This window comes from Polyodon spathula, chromosome 11 (assembly GCF_017654505.1).
Source record: "Polyodon spathula isolate WHYD16114869_AA chromosome 11, ASM1765450v1, whole genome shotgun sequence".
NCBI lineage: Eukaryota > Metazoa > Chordata > Actinopteri > Acipenseriformes > Polyodontidae > Polyodon > Polyodon spathula.
The window spans coordinates 29,789,552-29,814,477 of NC_054544.1; the positions used below are offsets into that span (position 1 = coordinate 29,789,552).

General features: G+C 42.8%; 1 protein-coding gene across 4 annotated transcripts; it reads right to left on the reverse strand.

Moving 5' to 3' along the window:
• Positions 1-17,838: 17,838 nt before the first annotated feature.
• Positions 17,839-24,535, reverse strand: LOC121322722 (receptor-type tyrosine-protein phosphatase eta-like). 4 transcript variants are annotated; one of them, XR_005951075.1, is made up of 8 exons: positions 24,413-24,535; positions 23,501-23,641; positions 23,140-23,220; positions 20,519-20,776; positions 19,929-20,245; positions 19,142-19,399; positions 18,928-19,016; positions 17,845-18,496 (listed from the first exon to the last, which is right to left on the reverse strand). XR_005951075.1 is itself a non-coding variant. In XM_041262966.1 (8 exons), the coding sequence occupies exons 1-8, from the start codon at positions 24,468-24,470 to the stop codon at positions 18,452-18,454; spliced, it is 1,188 nt and encodes a 395-aa protein (XP_041118900.1). In that variant the 5' UTR covers positions 24,471-24,535; the 3' UTR covers positions 17,847-18,451. The 4 variants fall into 4 exon arrangements, 3 of the variants coding, with proteins under 3 accessions (XP_041118902.1, XP_041118901.1, XP_041118900.1); XM_041262966.1 differs by having other exon boundaries at positions 17,847-18,496; positions 19,988-20,245; XM_041262967.1 differs by lacking the exon at positions 20,519-20,776 and having other exon boundaries at positions 17,841-18,496; positions 19,988-20,245.
• Positions 24,536-24,926: the final 391 nt, after the last annotated feature.

Consider the following 24,926-nt stretch of genomic DNA (forward strand, 5'->3'; position numbering starts at 1 on the left):
TTGGTGTTGTGCAGTTGTTAGTTGTTCAGTGTTGTTGTAGTTGGTTCAGATGCTGTTGTAGTTGGTTCAGATGTTGTTGTAGTTGGTTCAGTTGTTGTAGTTGGTTCAGGTGTTGTTGTAGTTGTTTCAGGTGTTGTAGTTGGTTCAGTTGTAGTTGTTTCAGTTGTTGTAGTTGGTTCAGTTTTTGTAGTTGGTTCAGATGTTGTTGTAGTTGGTTCAGGTGTTGTATTTGGTGCAGCTGTTGCTGTAGTTGTTGCAGCTGTTGTTGTGGTTGATGTAGTTGTTGCTGTAGTTGCCGTTGTTGGCAAATCTTTTGTTGTTGCTGTCAAAGGAGAAAGACTGAAATGTAACATTTTTAATTAATGCTGGTTATTTTGTAGTTAACCTTTATTGCATTGACAGGTGATATACAGTAAAGGGAAACTGTTTGGCCCTGCTGTAAAATGTGTTTGTTTTGTATTGTTTTTATTATATATCAAATATGACGACGAAAAGCACTTTTTATTTATTTAAAAATACAATGTGTTTGCTTTGTTATTGTTATGAGGTTTAAATGGGGTGTGGCAGATGTGATGATAGCAGCTCGTATCTGCCAGACAGTTTGTGAGAATGTGGCTGGTGCTGTTTATTTAATTATTGCTTGAGTGTTTATAATTATTTGTCAGGGTCACATGTATAAAAGCTTGTACCTTTCACCGTTCGGGGTGGGTGTGGCACAACCGTGCTTTTACCTGAGTTTGTGGTTTCATTTCCCTGGTCTGACATCATCCACCAGCCATCACTCTCACAGTAGGATTTAGGTATTGTCTTATCATGGAGATGAATGTAAAATATATATTGTTTCTGTGACATTGGGCTAAAAGAGTTAAACTTTTATTGTGCCTCCTATTAGTAGTTTTTAAAATGCAACTGCATTACAAACTAAAATTTTTGGGGGGCAAAAAGTGTTGGCAATTTACCTGCCTTTCTTTTCATGATAAACTGCTATACAGGTATGAAAGTTATGGATAATCCCATGAGTCAAACTTGAGAAAGTAGGGCCCCTTTTCTGGCAGACTGAACTGTGTGACCATTGAACTGGGTGACATCTGGACTGGATTAGGCAATGAGAGGACAGTTGACTTATGTACAGATAAATCACAACTGAAACAAAAAGCTGACGGCAAGGAAAACATAAAGCAAGTATGTCCGAGGTGGGAGAAGACATTAAAAATCAAAGGAACATGAATAATCAGACACAAATCTACAAATGACCTCGTGGGGAGAGCTAGTATAAGAGAAAAGTGTCACCCTGCTAAGCAAAGCTGCAACTCCGGTACTCCGACCAAGGACAGATTCAAGGGAGAGGAATAGAGTTTCATATGAGTCAGCTACCAAAGGCAAAGAAACCAAGGCCTGGTTGGAGAACTACTGCCATAGTCTGCTGTAAGCCACAGTAATCATAAGAGACTGTGCCCAGCTGGCTACCTGCGTAGCTAACGATTCAGTGTAGAGAACAGAATGGATGAGTACGGGTTGTTGATCCTATCAGGGATTGAAGACTTTGTTGCAAGAGAGAAGAATCTTTCACTGTACACGTTAACAGTTTAGTTCCAAACCAGCCTACCAAGAGTCTAAGCTTCAAGGAACCATTGAGTATAATTCCAGTTGCATTTTCCTCTTATGGAACTAAATGAATTAATTGTAACACATTCACATATAATTTAACTATTAATTGTTTAATTAGCACACCTTGCATGTGAAATAAGTTTTTAGTGAACTGAGTGTACAAAACATTAGGAACACCTTCCGAATATTGAGTTGCACCCCCTTTTGCCCTCAGAACAGCCTCAATTCAATGGGGCATGGACTCTACCAGGTGTCGAAAGCGTTCCACAGGGATGCTGGCCCATTCTGACTCCAGTGCTTCCCACAGTTGTGTCAAGTTGGCTGGTAGTGGATCTCTACTCCGAATAGCTCGTTCCATCTCATCCCACAGATGCTCAATTGGATTGAGATCTGGTGACTGGGCAGGCCACTGCAGTAAGCTGAATTCACTGTCATGTTCATGGAACCATTCCTGGACAATCCTAGTCTTGTGGCATGGGGCATTATCCTGCTGAAAAAATCTATTAGCAGATGGATACATTGCTGCCATGAAGGGATGCACCTGATTGGCAATGATGTTCAGATATCCTGTGGCATTCACATGTTGCTCCATTTTTATCAAGGGGCCCAATGTGTGCCATGAAAACACACCCCACACCATCACACCACCACCACCAGCCAGCAATGTTGACATGCAGCATGATGGATGCATGTACTCATGTGGTTTTCTCCATACCCTAGTCCTCCCATCAGTGTGAAACAGCAGGAACCGGGATTTATCAGACCAGGCAATATTTTTCCAATCCTCCAGTGTCCAGTGTTTCCGTTCCTTAGCCCACTGCAACCACAGTTTCTTGTGTTTTGCTGAAAGAAGTGGAACTCTGTTAGGTCATCGGCTGCCATACCCCATTTGTGTCAAAGTACGATGAGTTGTGCATTCTTTTATGGGTCTTTCGGGTACCAATGTTGTACTGGACTCAGTTGACTAATTGTAGCCCGTCTGTTGCTCTGCACAATTTGTGTCAGCCTCCTTTGGCCTCTTTCATCAATGAGCCGTTTTCGACCACTGGCCTGCCGTTGGCTGGATGTCCTTTGGGTGGTGGACCATCCTTTATACACACAGGAAACTGCTGAGCGTGAAAAACCCAGCAGCGTTGCAGTTCTTGACATGCTCAAACCGGCGCGTCTGGCACCTTCTACCATACTACCCCATTCAAAGGCACTTAAATCTTTTGTCTTGCCCATTTACCCTCTGAATGGCACACATACACAATCTGTGTCTCAATTGTGTCAAGGCTTAAAAATCCTTCTTTAACCTGTCTCCCCTTCATCTACACTGATTGAAGTGGAGATGAAGCTTTCACCTGGATTCACCTTGTCAGTCTATTTCATGGAAAGAGCATATATATATATATATATATATATATATATATATATATATAAGAAAAAGAGAGAATTGTGCCAGTCACATCTAAAATCCAGACCTCCTGCAGACTCATGTCACTAAGTTATTCAAACAGCTGCAAGCTAAAGTACAGAAGTATAATTATTATTATTTTTTGGTTTCTCCATCAACCGTGTGTGTGTGTGTGTGTGTGTGTGTGTGTGTGTGTGTGTGTGTGTGTAAACAATACAGTATAGTACTACCTATACATTACGGCAACGTTGGGCCGTATCGAAGAATTTGATAGTGAGGGTCTCCTGAGTGATGCATCCAGAAAAGTGCTCTGCGTAGAGTACAGGATGCGCCCTATAGCCTGGAGATCGCAGGTTCGAATCCAGGCTATGTCATTGTCGACCATGACAGGGGGTCCCTAGGGTTCCTACTGTGATATCAAATCCTGCGACGGAACCAGAAGTTGGGGTGGGAAAATGTGTACGGTGGGAACTATTGTTTACAACACCCGCACTGAAGCGCTGTAGTGGGCGTGGATTGAAAGTCAACATCCCACGTGACTGTATACCAGACCTGGGCCCTGTTCCTCATAGCTGGCTAGCTGAGTTAGCTGGATAACTCTCAGGATAACTTGACAGAAGTCTGGCTTTTTCTGTTCCTCGCAGTAAGCTTAAAGTCTAGCCGACTTAATCTTAAACCTGCTCCAGCGCAGGGTAACATAAAGTTAGCCGGATCTGTGTATAAAAACTTGTACTTCTACCCAACGAAAGCACTTGACACACCCCTCTAAAATGGCAGCGCCCTTCCTTAGAGATCCCATAGATCAAGGAGTAATTTTAATTAGATTAGCTTTTTGTAGGGAAAGAATATTGAGAGATCGCCATGATCCTTTGCATCATTCAGATGTTTTGTATTTGAGAGCTATAGATTTGGTTGGCAAGGTATCATTTACCTACTAAATCTACTTGAGCCATTGCCCATACCACCTGGTGCTTTTTTGCTAGTGGCGCATTCCTATACTCAGGCGGCGATGCTGAAAATATCGGCAAAGCCGCTGCATGCCGTGCAGTCCGAAGAGTCTATCTCGACCTAAAGAGATTTCTTAATGTGTTCATCACATTTCCGGGACATACAAGGGGAAACGCCATCAAAGAGGGTTTCAATGCAGTCGCAGGTAATTTACTAGGTAATATGCAATTTAATGAATAGGTAAACCCATCATTATTGTTTATTAAGTAGGCTACATTATTATGCATTTGTTCCCCAACGTCACTGGTGATGTGGACTGCAGTCAGATCCCCATCAAGGCACCCTGAGGACCAAATAAGGTATTTTGTGAACAGGAAATCCTTTCACAGCATTAATGTACAGGTACTTATGACGTTATCACTTACATGAAATTAAAAATGAGCTACAATTCAGCAACTGATGCAAATAATCCAGCATTTTAATGACAATTATACAATGCCAGTGCTAGACAGTAGGTGTTAGACTTTGGATAATACTGTACATCATCCATGACTTGACCTCAATTATTCTCAGATGATCTGTGACAGATAATGCGACATCACTGTTACATGTTCGGTGCTCCATAAATTAAAAAAAAAAAAAAACTTACGCATTTACAGTAGCTTATCTGCAATTTTTTTCCATGCTTCCTCTCAGCAGCAGGAGTGTTGCATTTAGTTGTGATAATGCTTTTATATTCCTCAAAACTTTTCATTATAAGCTCTTGCTCAGTCAGGCTGAAAAAAGTTGCTCACTCTTTTGACGTTATCTTTCGTGAAGACCATTGTTTCAGTGCTCTGAGATTCTCCCCTTGAAGAGCACGAGCACGCGCAATTACCCGGATTTCTTAAGTCGGAATCGAGTTAACGAGACACTTTTAGCCTGTACTTGCCGAGGAACGGAGATAGTCTGACTTCAATTATTGGGTTAATCGAATCATGCTAATGTTAGGTTATTACCATAACCCTGGTTCCCTGAAAGAGAATGACAACCATTACCGAATGTGAAGTGCCTCTCTGACCATCAATCTCTGAGCAAATATACAAAAGCTGCCCTATCAGGGCCCTGCTGTGAGGGGAATGTCCCGCCCACCTCCTGCTGCAGAGGGACGTCCTCACTGTAGCACATCGCCATTTTCTTTTGAAATCAGAGGTCAGCTGGGGACACGACCTCGAAGGGTAATGGTTGTCATTCTCTTTCAGGGAACCAAGGTTATGGTAATAACCTAACGTTCCCTTTCAATTAGAATGACAACCATTACCAAATGGGAAAGCTGTACCAAAGCTGTCGTGGCTCTAGATTACCGACAGTACAGCCCCACGGCGATAGCAACAGAGCCCACATGATGCCTAAGGGCATGCCGTCTGCAAAACTCTAGAGCCCAAAGAGGGTCTCGTTCGGTTTGTCACATCAAGGCGGTAAAAACGCACAAATGTCTGACTACCTGTCCATGTAGCACCATTGCATAACTCATCTAAGGAGGCGCCATGAAGGGAAGCCCACAAAGTTGCCTGGCCCCTGGTAGAATGGGCCATAATGTCCCCCGGTAACGGGGAGTCTGTCTATTCATACGCCAAGCATATCGCATCTGTCACCCAGTGCGCTAGACGTTGCTTCGATAGGGCCTGACCTCTAGAGCGGGACCCGTAGCAGACAAACAGCTGGTTGGACTGTCTCCAGGATGCTGTCCTATCCAAATAACACCGCAGAGCCCGAACTGGGCATAGCGTATGTTGTCTACGGTCTTCCTCTGACTCGTGCATGGGAGGTCTGAAAGTTTCCAAAACCAATAATTGGTTAATATGGAATGAGGATACCACCTTTGGCAAAAAGGATGGATTTGCTCTAAATGTTTCCCGCGAGTCATTTCCAGTGAAAGCCATACATGTGTCATCGATGGACAAAGCAAGAAGCTCACTTACTCGTCTGGCAGATGTAATGGCTATTAAAAATGCCACTTTTAATGAAACAGGGCACAGTTCTGCTGACGCCATGGGCTTTCACTTACTCGTCTGGCAGATGTAATGGCTATTAAAAATGCCACTTTTAATGAAACAGGGCACAGTTCTGCTGACGCCATGGGTTCAAATGGAGGACCCATAAGGGCCCGCAGTACCAGTTCTAGATCCCACTTGGGGACCATACTTTTCATGGGAGGACGAAGCCTCCGAGCCCCTTTAAGAAATTGCACTGCCAGGAAATGTGCCTCAGGGGACACCGAGTCAATTTGGTCATGGCCCACTGATATTGCTGCCAGGTATACCTTCAAAGTGGATGCTGATTTTCCTGCGTCAAACAGGTGTTGTAAGAAGGTTAATATCATCTCAATCGAGCAAGTCACCGGATCTTGACCTTCAGCAAGGCACCAGTCTTGGAAAACTTTCCATTTATATGAGTACTGGGCTCTAGTGCTCGGCGCCCTAGCAGATGGTAGTGTTTCTACTACTGCATCTGGCAAACTTCGTCTGAATAGACAGCTCCGTTCAACAGCTAGACCCAGAGTTGGAGCTGGGCTGGGCTGGGTTCGGGTGCCATAATACCCCCTCCGCTTGGCTCAGGAGCTCCTTGCGCAGCGGGAGCTGCCACGGCTGATCCGACAACATGTCGGAGAGGAGAACAAACCAGGGGCGCCTCGGCCATCTGGGTGCAACCAGCAAAACCTGTGCTTTCTCCACCCTGATCCTCTCTAGTGTCAGGGGTATCGGAGGGTGTCAATGGTAGCGGAGGGAACGCATACAAGAGCCCCTGTGTCCAGGGGTGAGCTAGCGCATCTACTCCCAGGGGACCCCCGTGTCTCTCCCCTTGGAGAACCATAGGGGGCAATGAGTGGACTCGGCTGTGGCAAAGAGGTCGACTCATGCTGGCCGAAACCTCTCCCAAATCTGTTCCACCACTTGAGGATGCAGCCTCCACTCCGAGCTGTCTGGAGCTCCTCTGGACAGGAGGTCTGCTGCCTTGTTGTCCACACCAGGGAGGTGAACTGCCCTGATGGAACCCAAGTTTCTGTGCGTCCAGGACAGGAATCTGTGCGCTGCGTGGTGAAGGCCCAGTGAGTGCAGGCTGCCTTGGTGATTTATGTAGGCTACCACTGTGATGTTGTCCGTCCAGATCAGCACATGTTTGTGCGCCAATAGCTGGTGAAAATGTAATAATGCCAGACTCATTGCTTGCAGCTCTTGCGCATTTATTTGTGCTTGCTGCCAATGTCCCTTCCACTGACCTCTTATTCCTCTCCCGTTCCAGATCGCTCCCCAGGCCAGACTGGAAGCGTCTGTAGTGATCACTTCCCTTCTGTGAGGGTATCTGAAGTGAGATCCAAGGCGCAGATTGCCAGGACGGAGCCACCACTCCAGTGTCTTCCAGCATTGTCTGGACACTCGCACCAGCCGGTACCGATCTCAGACCGGGTGCACCTTGAGCTTATTCACCCAGGCTTGAAGTGGGCGCATTCCCAGCAGCCCTAGTGGAAGGATTCTTGAGACGGCTGCCATCAGCCCCAACAACCTTTGATATAGTTTGACCAGTAGGAGAGCGTCCTCTCTGAATAAGGAGAGTGTGGTCTCCAGAGACCGAATCCTGTCTTCCAACAGTGAGGCAAGCATGCTCACAGAGTTCAGTTTGATCCCCAGGAACACTGTGGACTGAGATGGTACGAAGTTGCTCTTCTGTTGATGTATTGAGAGCCCCAACTATGCCACATGATCTATGACCTGTTTTTTGTGCGCCTCTGTGCGTGCTTTTGACTGCGCGCAAATCAACCAATCGTCCAGATAGTTTAGGATCCGAATACCCCATAGCCTGAGTGGAGCCAGTGCTGCATCCATGCACTCTGAAAATGTGCGGGGCGCCAGCGAGAGGCCAAATTGCAGCACGCAGAATTCGTACACGTTCTGGTGGACCTATGTGGAATTGTAGAGCGCATCCGTGTCTCATAGTCGATAGCACCCAGGAGTCCTGGGTGCAGCCTTGCCATGGGTCATTGCCATTGGTCAGTCCAGATGTGGGGGGGTTTGGTGGTGGTCTCCCTTGGGCTTGGGAGGGAGTGGGTCTTTCTTAGTTCCTGGCCTTGGTCTTCAGTCGGGGAACCGGTTACCCCTGGCCTGCGGTGGTCCCCTGCCGCTGGCGCTACCTCTGCCTTTACCTGATTGTCTACTCTGGGGTGGAGGGCGATGTTCAGACCCTTTTACCCCAGTAGGCTGTGCATGCCACCTTGGGCGCTGGCTGTAAGCTGGAAGGCGTGAGAACTTTGAGGCGACCTCTGTGGACTTGTAGGATCTCTCAAAGCTCAAATCAATGGTCGTCCCGAAAGTCTGCCCCGGTGTAATGGGGGCATCCAGCAGCGCCACCTTCTCGGTCTCCACGACCTTGGCTTGCGTCAGCCACAAATGCCGGTGCGCGGCCACCATTGCCACCAGCGACCTCCCTGATGCCTGACCTAACTCCTCTATTAGGTCAGTCATCGCCTTAGCCACCGCCTGGAGCTCCCCTGTGTCTGCCTCCGTGGCTCTGTCCTGCAGCCTCGCCGACAACTGGACAGCACCAGTATGGCCATGACGTTTGCTGCTCGCACGGACAGCGCTGCCAGTGCGTATGCCTTTTTTAGCATTGAGTCCGTTGTTCTGCAGGGCTTTGACGAGCATGTTGGGACCTTATCCCCCTTGGTAAAGGTGGAACCTTGCACCAGCATCGTAACCGTGTCGCCGATGGTGGGGAATGCGCCTAGGCCCGCTTCTTGAGCTCCTGCGGTGTGCAGCAGAGACTCCGCTGTTCTGGAGGCCGAGGGTGCAGGTGCTGGGTTGCCCCAGGAGGAGCGTACCAAATCCAGGAAATCCTGGCATAAGGGGAGGGCCTACTGTTTATGTCCTCTCTACTGGAGGAAGCGGTACCCCTTTCCCTCCTGTTCCGCCGGCCATGGGACGTCCGTGGCTGCAGCTGCCCGCTGCATTAGCGCCCGGAACTCCTCACTCTGGGACACATGTGGCAAGGGCGGTAGTGTGCTCCCCACTGTGGCTTGCCTGATGGAGGTGGCGGGGTCCGACACATCCGACCTGGACGCTGTGAAAGACAGCTCACCTGGGCTAGGTGATCTCGGCAGAGGGGATGGGGAACGAGTCTTTGAGGGCTGGGGCTGCCCAGTGGTAGGGGGCAGCCTGCCCTGGGGTTTTAATAGGGTCTCCAGCATAATTTGCTGAGCCCTGACAGTCTCCGCCAGCTCGGCGAAGCGCCGCTCAGCCGAGCTTGAGCGCATCCGAGGCGATAGCAATGGAGAACGTCTGCGCCTGCATGGAGAAGGTGAGCAGCGCCTGCGTGGCAACCTCCTGCCCTCTAGAGAAGGGGAGCCGTACCTGCGCGGTGACCGTTTGTCCCCTGGTGAGCGTCCCCTTGAGTGGTACCACCTCGGTGGTGACCATCTCACCTCCCCTGAGAGGTGCCTGCGCCTCTGTACCAGTGGTGGGGAAGGGGAGGGTGACCCGGTTGTGCGGGAGAGTTCCCTGGTCACTGTAGCAGGGGGGGTTCCTGAATGACCTCTGCGAGGCCCTTGGACCACTGATCTCATTCTCCCCTGGCTTGAGGAGAGAGATTCTGCTGGAGATAGGGCTGCTCTCCGTCTCTTTGTTCTCCTTGAGAACTTCCTACAGGGAGAGCAGTCCAGCTCTCCTGCCAGTGCCTTGGCCGCGTGTTCTGGCCCGAGGCAGCTGGCGCAGGATCAACCTGCCTGGCGTGTTCATCCTGCCTGGGCAGCTTGGCTGAGCACCAGTCACACTGATGGATGCCCGCTGATCCAGTTGACTGCACCGACATGCTTTTTATATGATTCACCGGTGCTGAATCAGTCGGTACCGGGATCGGCGTCGAGGCGAGCGCTGTCAGTGCCGAGGTAGGCATCGAGATGTGCATGGTCGGCGTCGAGGTAGATGCCGACGTGTAGCGCGGTCGGTGCCGGGATGTAAACGGCCTTGAAGCTACTTCCCGGTGCCGAATCAGGATCGGTCGGAATCAGGGTTGAGAGAACGCGCTGTCGATGCCGAGACAGTCTGTGCCGGGTGGACCTGTTCCAAGATAGGTGCCGATGGCAGGCACGATTGGTGCCGAGCTGTAGACGGCGCCGAAGATGTTCACGCCAACTCTGGGTCAACCGGTGCCGGTTGGCCGCTGTTTCTCTCAGCCTCGCAAGACGGCGGGAAACCGCGGTCGGTGCCGAGGTAAGCAGCCGATTCAATTGCCGTGGTCGTCGAGGGCAAGCGCAGCCGCGCTAGGAGAGCCCGAGGCTTGAGAGGGGCGCTAGGCCCTAGCTTACCTCACCACAACAGCTCTCACATGGTGTATCAGCTACACAAAGCCTCGTGTAGTGACAGTAATGCCGCTCACTAAACCGTGAAGAGGGGTCGAAACCAGCTCTAGCCAGAAAACTGATGGGGGACTATAGCGAGAGCAGTGTTACTTGAAAGCGTGATACTGTGGTTTAGAATTTATTTAGAGCACCAAATAAACCAGCCAAATTCGGATGTAAACACTGAAGCAATTCACGATCTGTCTCAGAGATATGAAAGAGAAAATGCCGATGTGCTACTGTGAGGACGTCCCTCTTCAGCAGGAGGTGGGCGGGACTTCCCCCTCACAGCAGGGCAGCTTTTGTATATTTGCTCAGAGACTGATGGTCAGAGAGGCTCTTCCCATTCAGTAATGGTTGTCATTCGAATTGAAAGGGAACCTCTGATTAGCCTGAATTAGTTAAAACAGCTACGAGGAATAGGGCCATGTTGGGTATTTTTATTGTCGGTGTTACGCGCTTTCATTTTTTTCAAATACCATGGCTGGTCAAGAACGAGGTAGTAATTGGAGACCTGAAGAAGTTAAGGAATTGTTATTTTACAATTCTAGGAATGTTTATCTATCTATCTATCTATCTATCTATCTATCTATCTATCTATCTATCTATCTATATCGATTGTGTGTATGGGTGTTTTAAAGGCTCTTTGAAACGTCTCTGAGACGGCACGGTGGCGGTATTTGTGTGTGAAAGCGGTATTATTTTGTAAAGATTTTGTGTGAAAATGTTTGTTTACTGCACTGAAGTAGGTCTGTCTTACAGCACAGTAATATTACAAAACACTCACAGCCGTCTCCTTACATGGTCCAATACCGGAAACACACAAGTATGACCTTGTTTTAAAGCTCTGATTCTCCTGTTTCTATGTGGTATTGCAAGCAGGGCTACCTGCTCTCACAGTGGAAGAGTAAAAATATTTAAAGGGCCAGGTCGCAGGTGCGATATTTAACATTAGGCAGACCCTATAGAGTTAATAAAATACTCAATTAAATATTTTTATAACAGAACTAATCAACCTGGATAATACTCTAAACTGTCAATTAAAGAATTGTTCTTACAGTACACGGTTTAACTGTGCTTGTCAGCACTTGCAAAATGTTACATCTTTTCATTGCACTTTCATTCACTTCACAAATAATAATAATAATAATAATAATAAAATAATAATAATAATAATAATAATAATAATAATAATAATAATAATAATTGGATTCTTACCTGGAATCTGCGCAGCAGAAAATGAAATTAAAAACAAAATCAAATAAAGAATCTTCATGTTGTTAAATGATAAGTACATCTCTGCGTTACAGAACATACACCTAGAACATTGTGGCGCTGCTTCATGCAGACAGCAGTGACCTCATGCCTGTCAATGAAACCTGAAATATTACTTGTATTTAAAGACCTTTTACTTCCTTGTTTGAAAAAAACAATTCATATGGCCTTAGTCAGGCTTCATTAAAATAGGCGATACACATTTCTGGGGCGTTTGACATGATGAATATCATTTCGAACAAGCCTAGTTTTATTGTTCCTCCTTTAATGGGACAGTGTATATAACCTGACCCAAACACACTGTAATGGGGCTGTGTACAGTGGATCTCAAAAGTATTCACCCCCCCCCTTGGACTTTTCCACTTTTTATTGTGTTACAACATGGAATCAAAGTGGATTTAATTAGGACCTTTGGTGAACAGCAATTTGCAAGTGTTTCCACATATTGTCAATTAGTTTGAGGTCCGGGTTTTGACTGGGCCACTCCAGGGCATTGACCTTTTTGTTTTTAAGTCACTCCAGTGTGGCTTTGGCTGTATGTTTGGGGTCATTGTCCTGCTGGAATATGAATCTTCTTCCAAGTCCCAGGTCTCTTGCAGACTTCAACAAGTTTTCCTCCAGGATTTCTCTGTACTTTGCTGCATCCATTTTGCCCTCTATCTTCACAAGCTTTCCAGGCCCTGACACAGAGAAGCATCCCCATAGCATGATGCTGCCACCACCATGGTTCATGGTAGGGATGGGATGTTAGGCTTGCACCAAACATAGCACTTAGTGTTGAGGCCAAAAAGCTCTATTTTAGCCTCATCAGAATAGAATCTTCTTCCACTTGGTCTCAGAGTCTCCCACATGCCTTCTGGCAAACTCTAGACGAGATTTGATGCGAGTTATTTTCAACAATGGCTTTCTTTTTTCCACTCTCCCATAAAGGCCAGTTTTGTGAAGCATCCGGGCTATTGTTGCCGTATGCACGGTGTCTCCCAGCTCAGCCGTGGAAGACTGTAACTCCATTAGAGTTGCCATAGGCCTCTTGGTGGCCTCCCTGACTAGCGCCCTTCTCGCCCGGATACTCAGTTTTTGAGAACGGCCTGTTCTAGACAGATTCACAGTTGTGCCATATTCTCTCCATTTCTTAATAATGGACTTTACTGTGCTCAGGGAGATATTCAATGCCTTGGAAATGTTCTTATATCCTACCCCTGATTGGTGCTTTTGAAGAACCTTATTCCGGATTTGCTTTGAATGTTCCTTCGTCTTCATAATGTAGTTTTGTAGGAAATGTACTAACCAATTGTGGGACCTCCCAGAGACAGATGTATTTAACCTGAAATCATGTGAAACACCTTAATTGCACACAGATGGACTCCATTCAACTAATTATGTGACTTCTAAAGGCAACTGATTGCAACAGAGCTTATTTAGGTGTGTCATAACAAAGGGGATGCAAAGGCAATCAATTATTTTCTGTTTTATATTTGTAATTAATTTAGAACAATTTGTAGATTTTATTTTTCACTTGGACTTTTTTGGTGTTGATCAGTGGCAAAAACTCCTAATTAAATCCATTTTGATTCCATGCTGTAACACAATAAAATGTGAAAAAGTCTAGGGGGGGGTCTAGGAGTGCCACAGTATATAACCTGACCCAAACACAGAAATACAAAATTTGCAAACACAGTGGCCAATAAGGTCAATAAAAAATAAAAAAAATAAAAAAAATAAAACTAGAACCTGATTTCAGCACAAACATGATTTGAAAATGTTAAAAAGTATTAACAAAGTCACTTAACCAACAATCAAAACCAGCACACTGGATCCTATTCCAACAGAACCACAAAAGACACATGAGAGATCAATCAAAGTGTTCAAACACCATGACACTAGCTAGAAACAAAACACTGCTTCACTGCTCCTTCCTGCTTTCTCAAGCACCAGGTTGACAATGACAAGCGTGTGTTGTGTCTTTTAAATACAAATATTTTGACATGAAGTGTATGTACTGTTGCTGCTCTCTTCATTGGACTTTTGTCTCCTCTGTAAACATATACATCTAACATATCATTTTAGAACCACTGAGGTGAAAGAAAGTGGGCTGAACACGAAGGGGTTCGGGTTTATTCTTATTGTTCCTCATCAAATCTAATACCTGAATTTACAAAACAGCTGTCTCTAAATCATTCTCAACGCTCCCTATTCTTTAAAGGTACAGTGGAGGGCTCAGCTTTTCCCAGATAGATTGTGCCCTGCTCTCAGCAACACTCCCTGCTTATTTCTGTCCACTCATATGTTCATTGGCAGGCATCATTCAATTATTGAAACAAGTTTAACCAGCTGGTGACACAATGGAAATTTCCTGTAATTTAAATAGTACAGGAGCAGCTTAAAGCAAGCTGGGTTTTACATTTCTTCTCTGTAACTTTTCTTCTGAGATTATTTGATGTTGAAAAAAGTGAAAGTTTATTTTCAAACGACTATATTGTGCAATGCCTTGAATTGAGAGTATGCATGTGAAAGATGCCGTTCTATTACATGTACAGTGTATGCATGTATGTAGAATATTTACACAGAGAAAACTTTCTGAGATATAACACATTTCAGGATTGGTAATCCAGTAAAAAAGATGTAACACAGAAGCGTGTCCATGGAGATTAGAACAGAAGACAGCACTGTAGACTTGGTAGAGCGTCTCTGATTGGAATCTCTTTGCATTCTAGAATGAAGCAGAAGTCTAATTGTGGTGTGCTGGCACAGGTATTTTGGTACATTGCAACAGTACTTCAGGCAACCAGGCTGTTACTTCAAATTAACCAGGGCAAAACCGAATTGAAGAAGTTATCCTAAGTAGGTTAGTTATATGTAATTACAATTTCAATTATTCAGTAGCCTTGCACAGTGGGAAGGAACTAAGGGCTGCCTAAACATGATCAGCATTTTCAGAAAACGTGCACTTTGTATCAAAAACGATACCACTTTTAGAAGCTGGAAATATTCACTTGCCTTCCCGAACTAATACTGCAGTCACATGAGATGTTACTCCCACGATACTGCACTTGTGTTTGAGAAAACGTTTCCTGTCAGCACACGTTTCCATTTCACACAGCGCACAGGAGAGTGAATCATTTGAAAGGCAATGCAGAGTTAACAAGCCCCGGTTATTTCTCTCAGTATAATTTTTTTAACTTTTCTTGGCCGGTCAAGTTCCTTTCTGATGAAATGTGTTTGTCAATAAAACGTAATAGTGTATACAGTAGCGAGCAGTGGGTTTTCCCGGTAGGTAATGTAGCAAGACTATATGAATGTAACATTAGATACAGGTCGGCACTGGTAACCAAAAACTGGGTACCCGTCGAGTTTTAAATTACCCAACACAACCCGGGTCCAATTTTACTACCCAGGTATCGATTTATTAATTTGAGAAAATATGTCATTGATTATTTATTTATTTTTCTCAGTACTTTATTCGTATACCACAACCCAGGAAAGGGAGGCACTAGGATCCAGTGAAAAGGCTAGCCTGTCTGCCTTGGTTGCAGCGTAAAGGAATATCCGCTAGAAAGTGTCCTGAGGGCATCAGATGATTCTAGGGCAGGGGTCTCAAACTCAATTTACATGCGGGCCTATGTCGACCCTGAAACCCTAATGTAGGGCCAATGACATCACCCAAGATGGTATTTGTTAAAAAAAACTTCTTTCATGAAGTATTACACTGAATTGTCATAGAACTTTTTTTACAATTTGGGTTTGCCAAAGATTTTTTAGTGTTTGCCAGACACCTGGCAACGCTTCAGTTCTGCGAGTCTGTTGATGTTTGGCCTCAGTGACTGAGCAGTTGAAACCTTCAGGATTGCAGCAAGGTGTGTATCAGATCATTTTGTTCTGTATTTTGACTTGTTTATATTCATACTGGAAAAAAGTTTCTCACAAATTTATGTGCTGCCGAACAGAGCCATGGTTTTTCTGAAGCTTTTGCAAAGCTGTGGGAAAGATAGTGGTAGCTGCTTGAAGAACTGTGTGGCATCTTATTCTTCAAAGGTGTTTTGCACTGAAGATCAATGAGCTCCACCCGTAAATCACTTGATGATGTTTTCACATCAATTAAAAATGGATCAGCAAACAACTGGAAGCTTACTCTTTGCTTTCTGAAATCTGCAAACCGCTGATCAAATTCTTCCAAAAGCAGGTCAAGTTTAGCAGCGTATTCAGCACCACTGAACTGCATTTCAATGTCCAGCTCTTCCAGAAGTGACTTGCATGATGGGAAATGAGTGAGATTACTCTGATCAAATCTGATTTTGTTCCACAGTTTCAGTTTAGTTGTGAATGCTTTCACATCATCACTGTTGTCACAAGCTGACCAGGACCTTCTAGCTTCAGGTTCAGGTTATTCAACTCTTGGGTGATATCAACAAGGAAAACAAGATCCATCATCCATTTTGTGTCTTCAAACTCTGACAGAGGCATATTAATCTCCTCCATGAACCTTTTCACCTCTGTTTTTAACTCAAACAATCTCTTTAAAACAGTGCCCCTGCTCAGCCAATGCACCTCCAGGAGTACAGCAAGTCACCATATTTGGATTCAATTTCCTCCAAGAAAGCACAAAACTGTCTGTGCTGCAAGCCCCTGAAGCAAATGTAGTTCACACATTTCACAACAACAGGCACAATGTTATTGAGCTTCAAAGATTTACTGCACAGTGCCTGCTGGTGAATGATGCAGTGTAATGCTACTGGTTTCTCTGCGTTTTGTTCTTCCATCTTTTTTTGCACAAGTGCTACCAACCCGTTCTTTTTCCCAATCATTGCTGGGGCTCCATCTGCTGTTAAGCCAGCTAAAGAATGCCACTGCAGACCAGCGTGTTCTAGTGCGTCTTTAAGGTTTTGAAAGATCTCACTTGCTGTTGTTCTACCGCGCATTGTAGAAATGCTTAGCTGTTCTTCCATGACTTGAAAGTTATCATCAACACCTCTCACAAATATCGTCAGCTGTGCACTATCAACCAAATTGGTGCTCTCATCAAGCGCCACAGAATATGTACTAAATGCAGAGCTGCTCCTGGTGTATGCCTGGTGTATAAGATCTTTAGAAAGCTCAACAACATACTCTGCTACTGTATTTGCAGACAGTCTAATATTGCTCAAAACGTTTCTCTTGTCAGGACATACGACCTCAGACAGTTTGATTATACAGTCTTTAATAAATCCACCATCACTGAACGGCTTCCCAATCATTTCACTCACAACATAACTTACCAAATCTGCTGCCTCTGAAAAACTATTTCTGAAAAAGCTGTTTCTGCAACACTAATCTGCGCCCTGGTTGGTGCGCAGTGCATTATGGGGCGCTCCAAAGGCACAAACAATAAAATCTCTGTTTTAAGTGTCAGACTAGTCAAGCAAAGCTTTTATGCACAAAAAAAGATTATATAAAGACAGAAAGACACATTTTATATTGTAGTATTATCACAACATTCTTGGTTTCCTGATTGGCCATCCGATGTAAACTTTTATTTATTTATAAATTATCTTACAAGTTTTCAAAATTGTACTTTCAGATACAATGTATGTTGAAAACTTGTATTATAAATGTAACATTTAAAACCAATTTATAAATCTTTTTTAAAACTTGTTAATCTGAGTTTCCAACAAATAAATCTTTTTTGTTTTTACACTTGGTGAGTCAACATTTACATAACAGATACATCTGAAAAACATTATCGGTCAGCAATTAAATCTGAAAAATTAAATCCGGGTTTTCACAAAAAAAAAAACAGTTAAAATATAAATAAATGGAAGTCGCCATTTGAGCTCTGTTCAATGTAGTTTCACGGACACTCGCCACTTCAAACATAATGTCTCCGGTTCTAGAGTGGCCGTCAATGGCTCATTTGAAAGGTAATAACTTCGAATAATTAGCTGTCATTTACAAAAACAAAAAAAATTCACAGAACAGAACTGCCTCTAGTCATAGTCACGCCTCTCTTGCTGACTTGCACGCAAGTCACTTTGCGCACCACGGCTGAACGCTAAAATTAAAAGATTGAAGTTTTCTTGTTTCTCCACAAGGGGGAGCAAGAAAGCTAACACAATTAGCGGTTCAATAGCAGGCATGGATGAAACAATCTAACGAGCTAGACAGACAAACAATGAGGCCACAGGAAGAGTGTAAATAATGTTTTATTAGAAACCAAATTAAAAACAGCAACAACAACAAACAACAACAATAATAATAATAATAATAATAATAATAATAATAATAATAATAATAATAATAATAATAATAAACTAGCGTCAGTGTTAGAGAGAGATCTTCAGTATTCACAATCCCATACCCACACCACAAATAAACAAACACAATGTAAATATTATAATATATACAAAACAGATTAACAAATATGAAAGAATATACAAGAACAGTGTAATTAAATAAAAGCAGAATAAACCACTAAAACACACCGATATAAAAACAGGGTCAGAGACAGGCCCCTTCTTATTATTTCATTGTCATCCACCCATATCCCTAACAAACATAAACATGAGTACAATTATGTACATATGAGAAGGGATCAGGACCAGTCAGTTTACCAATGAGAAAGGATCAGAGCCAGTCAGTTTACCAATGAGAAAGGATCAGGACCAGTCAGTTTACCAATGAGAACGGATCAGTGCCAGTCAGCTTAGAAATGAAACTGAACAGTTTGAAAACATAACGTAGGAGATAAATAAAATAAATTGTATATGTGTATTTTCATGGTACTCATTTCTGATAGTGACGTAATGGTTTCTGAGGAGTCCAGTGCGGTAATGTTTGTTGTGGCTGAAGGATTTGTACTTCTTTGTTCTTTCCGAGTTAAATTAAAACCTGTTGTCTTCAAGATACTGCTCAATATACTTTATTAACTGCAATAAAAGAAAACATCAGTTATTAGACATGTTTCTTATGGCTAGACTTTGCTGTTCATTTCATATGTGTAACCCATTCAAAAATCAAGCTTGCTGTAGACATTATAGTGCATTGAAATGACCATCATTTGTAAACTCAGAACTTCCATGTATTTGTTGCAGTTCACATACCTTTATCCAGGGTATTTGATTTAAACGGCACTGACTGATATGCACAAATCTACATACATAGTTCTACTTAAATCTCAGCCCCTGCTTTCAATGAGAAATAATTAAATACAATTAAGCAGTGTGTGTGTGTGTGTGTGTGTGTGTGTGTGTGCGTTTTAATTATCTATTTTTTTCTTTGTTTAAATGATGAAGTCTGTTGTGACAGGTACAATTATGCTACTGAAATTAATTAGGTCAAGAATAACCGCCTGCAGTACCTCTGGCAAAATAATGCTTTCCAGTTCCTTTTCTTTTGTGGCTGATGCAGAAACAGATAATTTCATTCTCAGAGTAGTATCCAGCCCACCTGCAGAAATCATAAAACAAACATCTTAAAGTCTAACAAAGTCTTTTACTCACTTACTTTACTGTAAAATAGTCAAATGTTGCAATGGATGTCTCTTTAGTGCAAGTTTTTATAACCAAACTCACTTGTAAATGTCACTATTGCTACTGCGTCTCCTCCTGTTACCCTGTCTGCAGCCAGAGCGACGACCTGCAGGGTGTAATTGCTAGCAGGGAGAAGCCCAGTAATATTAGTGAATAAAGTGTCCACTGTAACAGTTTTGTTTGGAGTTCCTATTGCTTCAACCCTGTATCCATGTGCATGTCCTTGGGGTGCACTCCACATGAGGGTTATGGATGTTCTGGTGATGTTTTTAGCAATCAAGTTGGTAACAATATCAGGCTCTGTAAGACAACACATAATGTGAAGAGGTTTAGATGAACTACACATGTTGGGTTTAGATGAACACAAAAGCTTTTCATAGTGGACCACCATCACAAAGTGTTTTACAGAGGCAGGCTGTGAACTGCGAATTCACTTACAATAGGACATTGATTTAACATGTCAGGAGGTTAAGTGACTTGCTCAGGGTCACACAATGAGTCAGTCAATGGCATAGGTGGGGTTTGAACCAGTGACCTTCTGGTTACAAGCCCCTAGACTTTAACCACTGGACTTCCTGTCTCCTTATGAACAATAAAGCAAAATTACATTGTAGTAGCCTCTGACAAGACAACAGTTACTCAACGTACTTTATGCCCCCTTTTTAAAAAAGATCTTCAGCTTTTATGTGATCATTTCACAACCCAAACTCAGCTTTCAAAACCTTTGAAACACAGTAACAAGTGAACATTGTTCTTTTATAAGTATTCACTTGTTCATCATTAACAATAATTTTCACTGAAAATACAGTATCCAAAAAAAAAAAACAACCTGTTTTCTCTATTCATTTTTATCTGGTTTTAATAATAAAATGTATTTTCCAAACATACTTGTAAATCTAGAGATTGTCACTGCATCCCCTTCTGTAACATTATCTGCAGCGAGGGTGATAACCCGCAGTGTGTAATTGCTACCAGGTACCAGTCCAGTTATATCAGTGAATAAAGTGTTCACAGTTAGATTTTTGGATGGGTTGCCTACTGCTTCAACCCTGTAGCCAGCGGCATTGCCATTTGGTGCACTCCAGCTAAGGGCTATGGATGTTGTGGTGATGGTACTGATAATCAAACTAGCAACGACAGCAGGCTCTGTAGAAAAATAACAGAGATGCAGATATTTCAATCAAACAGATCCAAACTAAAGACATACGTTTATTTTCAAAATGTAATTAGCTGAGATATCTTTCAAAATACACTTTTTAATTATACATAAGAAAATGTTTTATTTATATATTATATATATATATATATATATATATATATATATATATATATATATATATATTTAGTCATGTAGCAGTTTTTAAAATTATTTAAAAAAAACAAAATGGCTGTAAAGAAACAGATGTTTTTCAAACTTACTTGTAAATCTTGAGATTGTCACTGCATCTCCTTCTGTAACATTATCTGCAGCCAGAGCAAAAACCTGCAGTGTGTAATTGCTACCAGGTACCAGTCCAATTATATCAGTGAATAAAGTGTTCACAGTTAGATTTTTGGATGGGTTGCCTACTGCTTCAACCCTGTAGCCAGCGGCATTGCCATTTGGTGCACTCCAGCTAAGGGCTATGGATGTTGTGGTGATGGTAGTGGTAGTCAAATTGGCAACAGTATTAGGCTCTGTAGAAAAATATCAGAGATAAAGGTACAAATATATGTAAACTACAGTACCATGAAAAGTACTTGCCCAATGCCTGATTTTCTGCATTTGTTCATATTTTGACATTGAATGTTATCAGATCTTCAACCAAAATCTAATATTAGATAAAAGGGACCCTGAGTGAAAAAATAACACAACATTTTGACAGTTATTTAATTTATTTATTAAAGAAAGTTATGCAGCACCCAATGCCCCCGTGTGAAAAAGTAAGCTCCCCCTTAGACTCAATAACTGGTTACGCCACCTTTAGCAGCAATAACTGCAACCAAACGCTTCCTGTAGTTATTGATCAGTCTCTCACAGCGCCGTGGAGGAATTTTGGACCACCCCTTCATGCAGAACAGCTTCAACTCAGTGACATTTGTGGGTTTTCAAGCATAAACTGCTCGTTTCAGGTCCTGCCACAACATCTCAATGTGGTTTAGGTCTGGACTTTGACTAGGCCATTCGAAAACTTTAAATTTCTTTTTCTTCAACTTGCTTGTTTGTTTCGCATCATTGTCTTGCTGCATGACCCAGCTGCGCTTCAGCTTCAGCTGACAGACGGATGGCCTGACATTCTTCTGTAGAATTCTCTGATACAGAGCAGAATTCATGGTACCTTCAATGATGGTTAGTCGTCCAGGATGGCCACTCCTGGGAAGATTCACTACTGTCCCAAACTTTCTCCATTTGGACAATATGGCTCTGGCTGTAGTTTGTTGGAGCCCCAGAGCCTTAGAAATGGCTTTGTAACCCTTTCCAGACTGATAGGCATCAACAACTTTTTTCCAGAGGTCTCCAGGGATTTCTTTTAATCGTGGCATGATGTGCCTCTACAACCTGTGTGCTGACAACTTCACTCTGATGGTAAGGGCCAAAGTTAATCAGATTTATATTGGGCAGGGCTGGCCCAAATCAGGCCTGATTGTTAACCAGAGTATTCAAACAGCTGACCCTAATTATCCATTTAATTGGGTTGAGCTAACTAGGGGGACAATAACTTTTTCACACCTGAAGATTGCATGTTTGATTACCTTGCACACCAAACAAATGAAAGAAGTACCAAACTTTGGTGTCATTTTTTTCTCTGACTTCCTCTATATACTACTACAACCCACAAAAAGATCTGACCAAATTCAATGTGAAAAATGTGCAAAAATGCAGACAATCAGACAACAGGCAAATACATTTTCATGGCACTGTATGTATAACTATGCAAGAAGGAATAGTGTTATTTATTTTGTAGAACAATAAATTATAAAATGTTGCCAGATTAGTGAAGATAAGAGTTTTCAATTACATTTTTAAAATATTAGCCTTAATTCAAAATTCGGGGGGTGGTAGCTAGGCTGATTCATGAATTAACATCTGTCATCATTAACCTCCTATTTAAACCCCAATCTCACACTCCTTCTGTCTAGTGTTTTGCTTTCTTGCAATCGTTGCGACCCGTTCTCTGCACAAAATTTAAAGCATTTAATTTTCAGCATGAAGCAACTCCAGTTCAGATCAGGAAACCTCCCTGTCGGATTCTCCTCAACAATATCTCATTCATTCTCAGTTGGAAACTCAGTACCGGCTACTTCTAATGCAGACTTCTCCCAGCAACCAGACCTGCTGCCCCGGCACTATGGAGGTCAAAACGCCCCTGCCAGCAGGCTCAGCCTCCGGAACAGCTGTTTTACAAGGATTGGCCACTTGCCTAACTTTTAAAAAACTCTGCATGACAACAACATCAACCTCCTGGCTGGAATAGTATGGCGTTGTTCAATACTTATTGTACCTGTTATATGCACTACACCATGCTGCCTGCTTCTCAAGTGCACTTCCGCAAACTTGCTCGCCCAGAGCTTCAGGATAGCAGTGTAAAGGAATATCCACTAAAAACAGTCCTGATGGCATCAGATGATTCAAGGGCATTTGCCAAGCACTCCCACCTTTCACTTCCATAGCTAGGCAACTCTATGAAATCAACCTACCATGACCTTAACCCAACCCCAACCCTAACCTTAAGCAACCCCTGCTCTAAAACCTAACCCTAACCAGAATACCTAACCCTAAACCTAACCATTAAAAATCATCGATACCCTCAGGACACTTTCTAGTGGATATTCCTTTGTGCTGCTTCAGGAACAGATTTATTCGACATTATCATCGTTTACTTCCTCAGAGCTCTGTGTTGCTCAGCAGATCACACCCACTACTCTTAATCGCTCTTCACTTCAGCAGATCTCGGCTCCCTCTTCAGATCTGTGTACTGTTGCAGCAGGCAAAAGTTGCTTTAGCTTACTGCTTAAATCTACAACTGTCCTCCTCCAAAGCTCCCAACTCTTAAGCTTACCTCCAAATATCGGATCGTGGCAGCCATTTCCACTTGACTCATTCAGCAGTCTAGTCATATTTTCGATCTTCCTCTCAGGTACTACAAACATTAATACATGGTGAGAAATGTGGTACGAGACTGGAAATCTGTCTTGATTATGAGTTAATGGGACCTTTTTATTTTATTGTATTACATGTTCCCATGTGTTGCTACAACTGTTTACGTAAGGTGTGTGTATTGTTTTTTTCTTTACATTTTGACCACATTTTAAAACTTTTAAATTGCATTCCCTGCTTCACATGTACCTTTTTCCACTGCAAGCAGGTAGTAACAAACCTCTGATCAATCCTATACTAACTGACATATAGGATAGTCTCACCACTCTCGTCTCCAGAACCAGCTTCCTCCCCAATCAGTTGAGCAGCTACTTCCGCTGACAGAGCCAACATCGATTTCCATCCGATCGAGGAGCATGGGGCATGCTGCTCTGCAGCAGTTGATTCATACATCCGTTCATCCCCTAAAGACATAGCAACAGCCATTAAAAACTAGCTAGCATGCCCAGAGTGGGGGGGCTCCCTGACTGCTGGGGCCACCAGAGGTTTTCCCCTTCTAGGAAAGTTTTTTTCCACTCCACTGAGTGTAATAATAACACTGAAAACATGTTGATTATGCCATTCTTAAAAATGAAAGTGGGCACATTATTAAAAAAAAAAATAATCTTGCATATATTTTTGTACTTTAGTTTTTTCTTTAAATAATATACCTAGCTGATTTAAACCGAAGGGGTGCTTCAGCTGCCTCAGTGTACATTACACCCAGTGTAGTCCAAAATCCATAAGTACTGGAGCGCCAACAAAATATAGATTTCGCATGCAACTTTTATAGGCTACTCCCCTACTCCCCTAAGTTTCCAGGCAAATTTGTTTTGTTTTGAAGGCGGCTTGTGGGTAAATACTGCTTTTGATCGTTTAGTTCAATTATTATTATTATCTTTTTTTACCATGTTTTGCATCGTTAGGGTTAGATTGCAACATTAGACTCTACTCTGACACAAAACTAATTACTGCCATTAGCTGTTAGCGTGAACATCTTCACTTTACAGAACAAACCTTCAAAATAGCAGAAAACACACATCTTCAGGCAGCAATACTGCACTGTTAGTGACTGCAGGACTGCCTTTGCTGGTACACTGTGTAACTGAGCTTGTCAGCACGGGCAACAATTTACATTTGAAATGTCTTTCATTCCACTTGTCGCTTTATAGAGAGAACAAAAAAAGCGTTCTTACCTGAAGTCTGCTCAGCAGAAAATATCAGTAAAAACAAAATCAAATAAATAATTTTCATTTTTTGGAATGGTAGGCACAACTGTGCTTTACAGAACAACACACCCCATTACAGAGCTCCTTGATTTAAACCACAGTGTTACCTCCTGCCTTTTAATGTAGGGGGTGGGAATCTCTCAGGTTTCCTGTCAACCGACTGTAAACATTTCTGGTAAGTTTGGTTAGAGGAATGTTGTTTCATATTTGCTTTTCTTTCTTTAACAAGGAAGTCAAATGTCTTTAAATACAAGTAGTATTTCATATCTTTTTTATTTATTTTTTTGTGTTCAATGTACTCTTATGCAATACTATCTGTGCAAATATAAAAACAGTTTAATTTTAATTCTGGGGGCTACACAAATCAAGAGGTTAATCTATTTAGTATATATTTAAAAAATAAAGGTGGGACAATACAAAATTGAAGTTTGTGTCCTGACTTGACCCAAACACACTGTAATGGGACAGTGTATATAACCTG

Bases quoted from the DNA above. Each gene is read 5' to 3' on its own strand.
- LOC121322722 (XM_041262966.1), bottom strand. From the start codon at position 24,470: ATGAAAATTATTTATTTGATTTTGTTTTTACTGATATTTTCTGCTGAG. The intron at 23,221-23,500 runs GTGAGACTATCC...TAATGTTTGTAG, and splicing joins TGGTTCTGGAGACGAGAGTG to TACCTGAGAGGAAGATCGAA. The intron at 19,400-19,987 runs GTATGTTTGGAA...GTTGTCTTACAG, and splicing joins GACAATCTCTAGATTTACAA to AGCCTGATATTGTTACCAAC.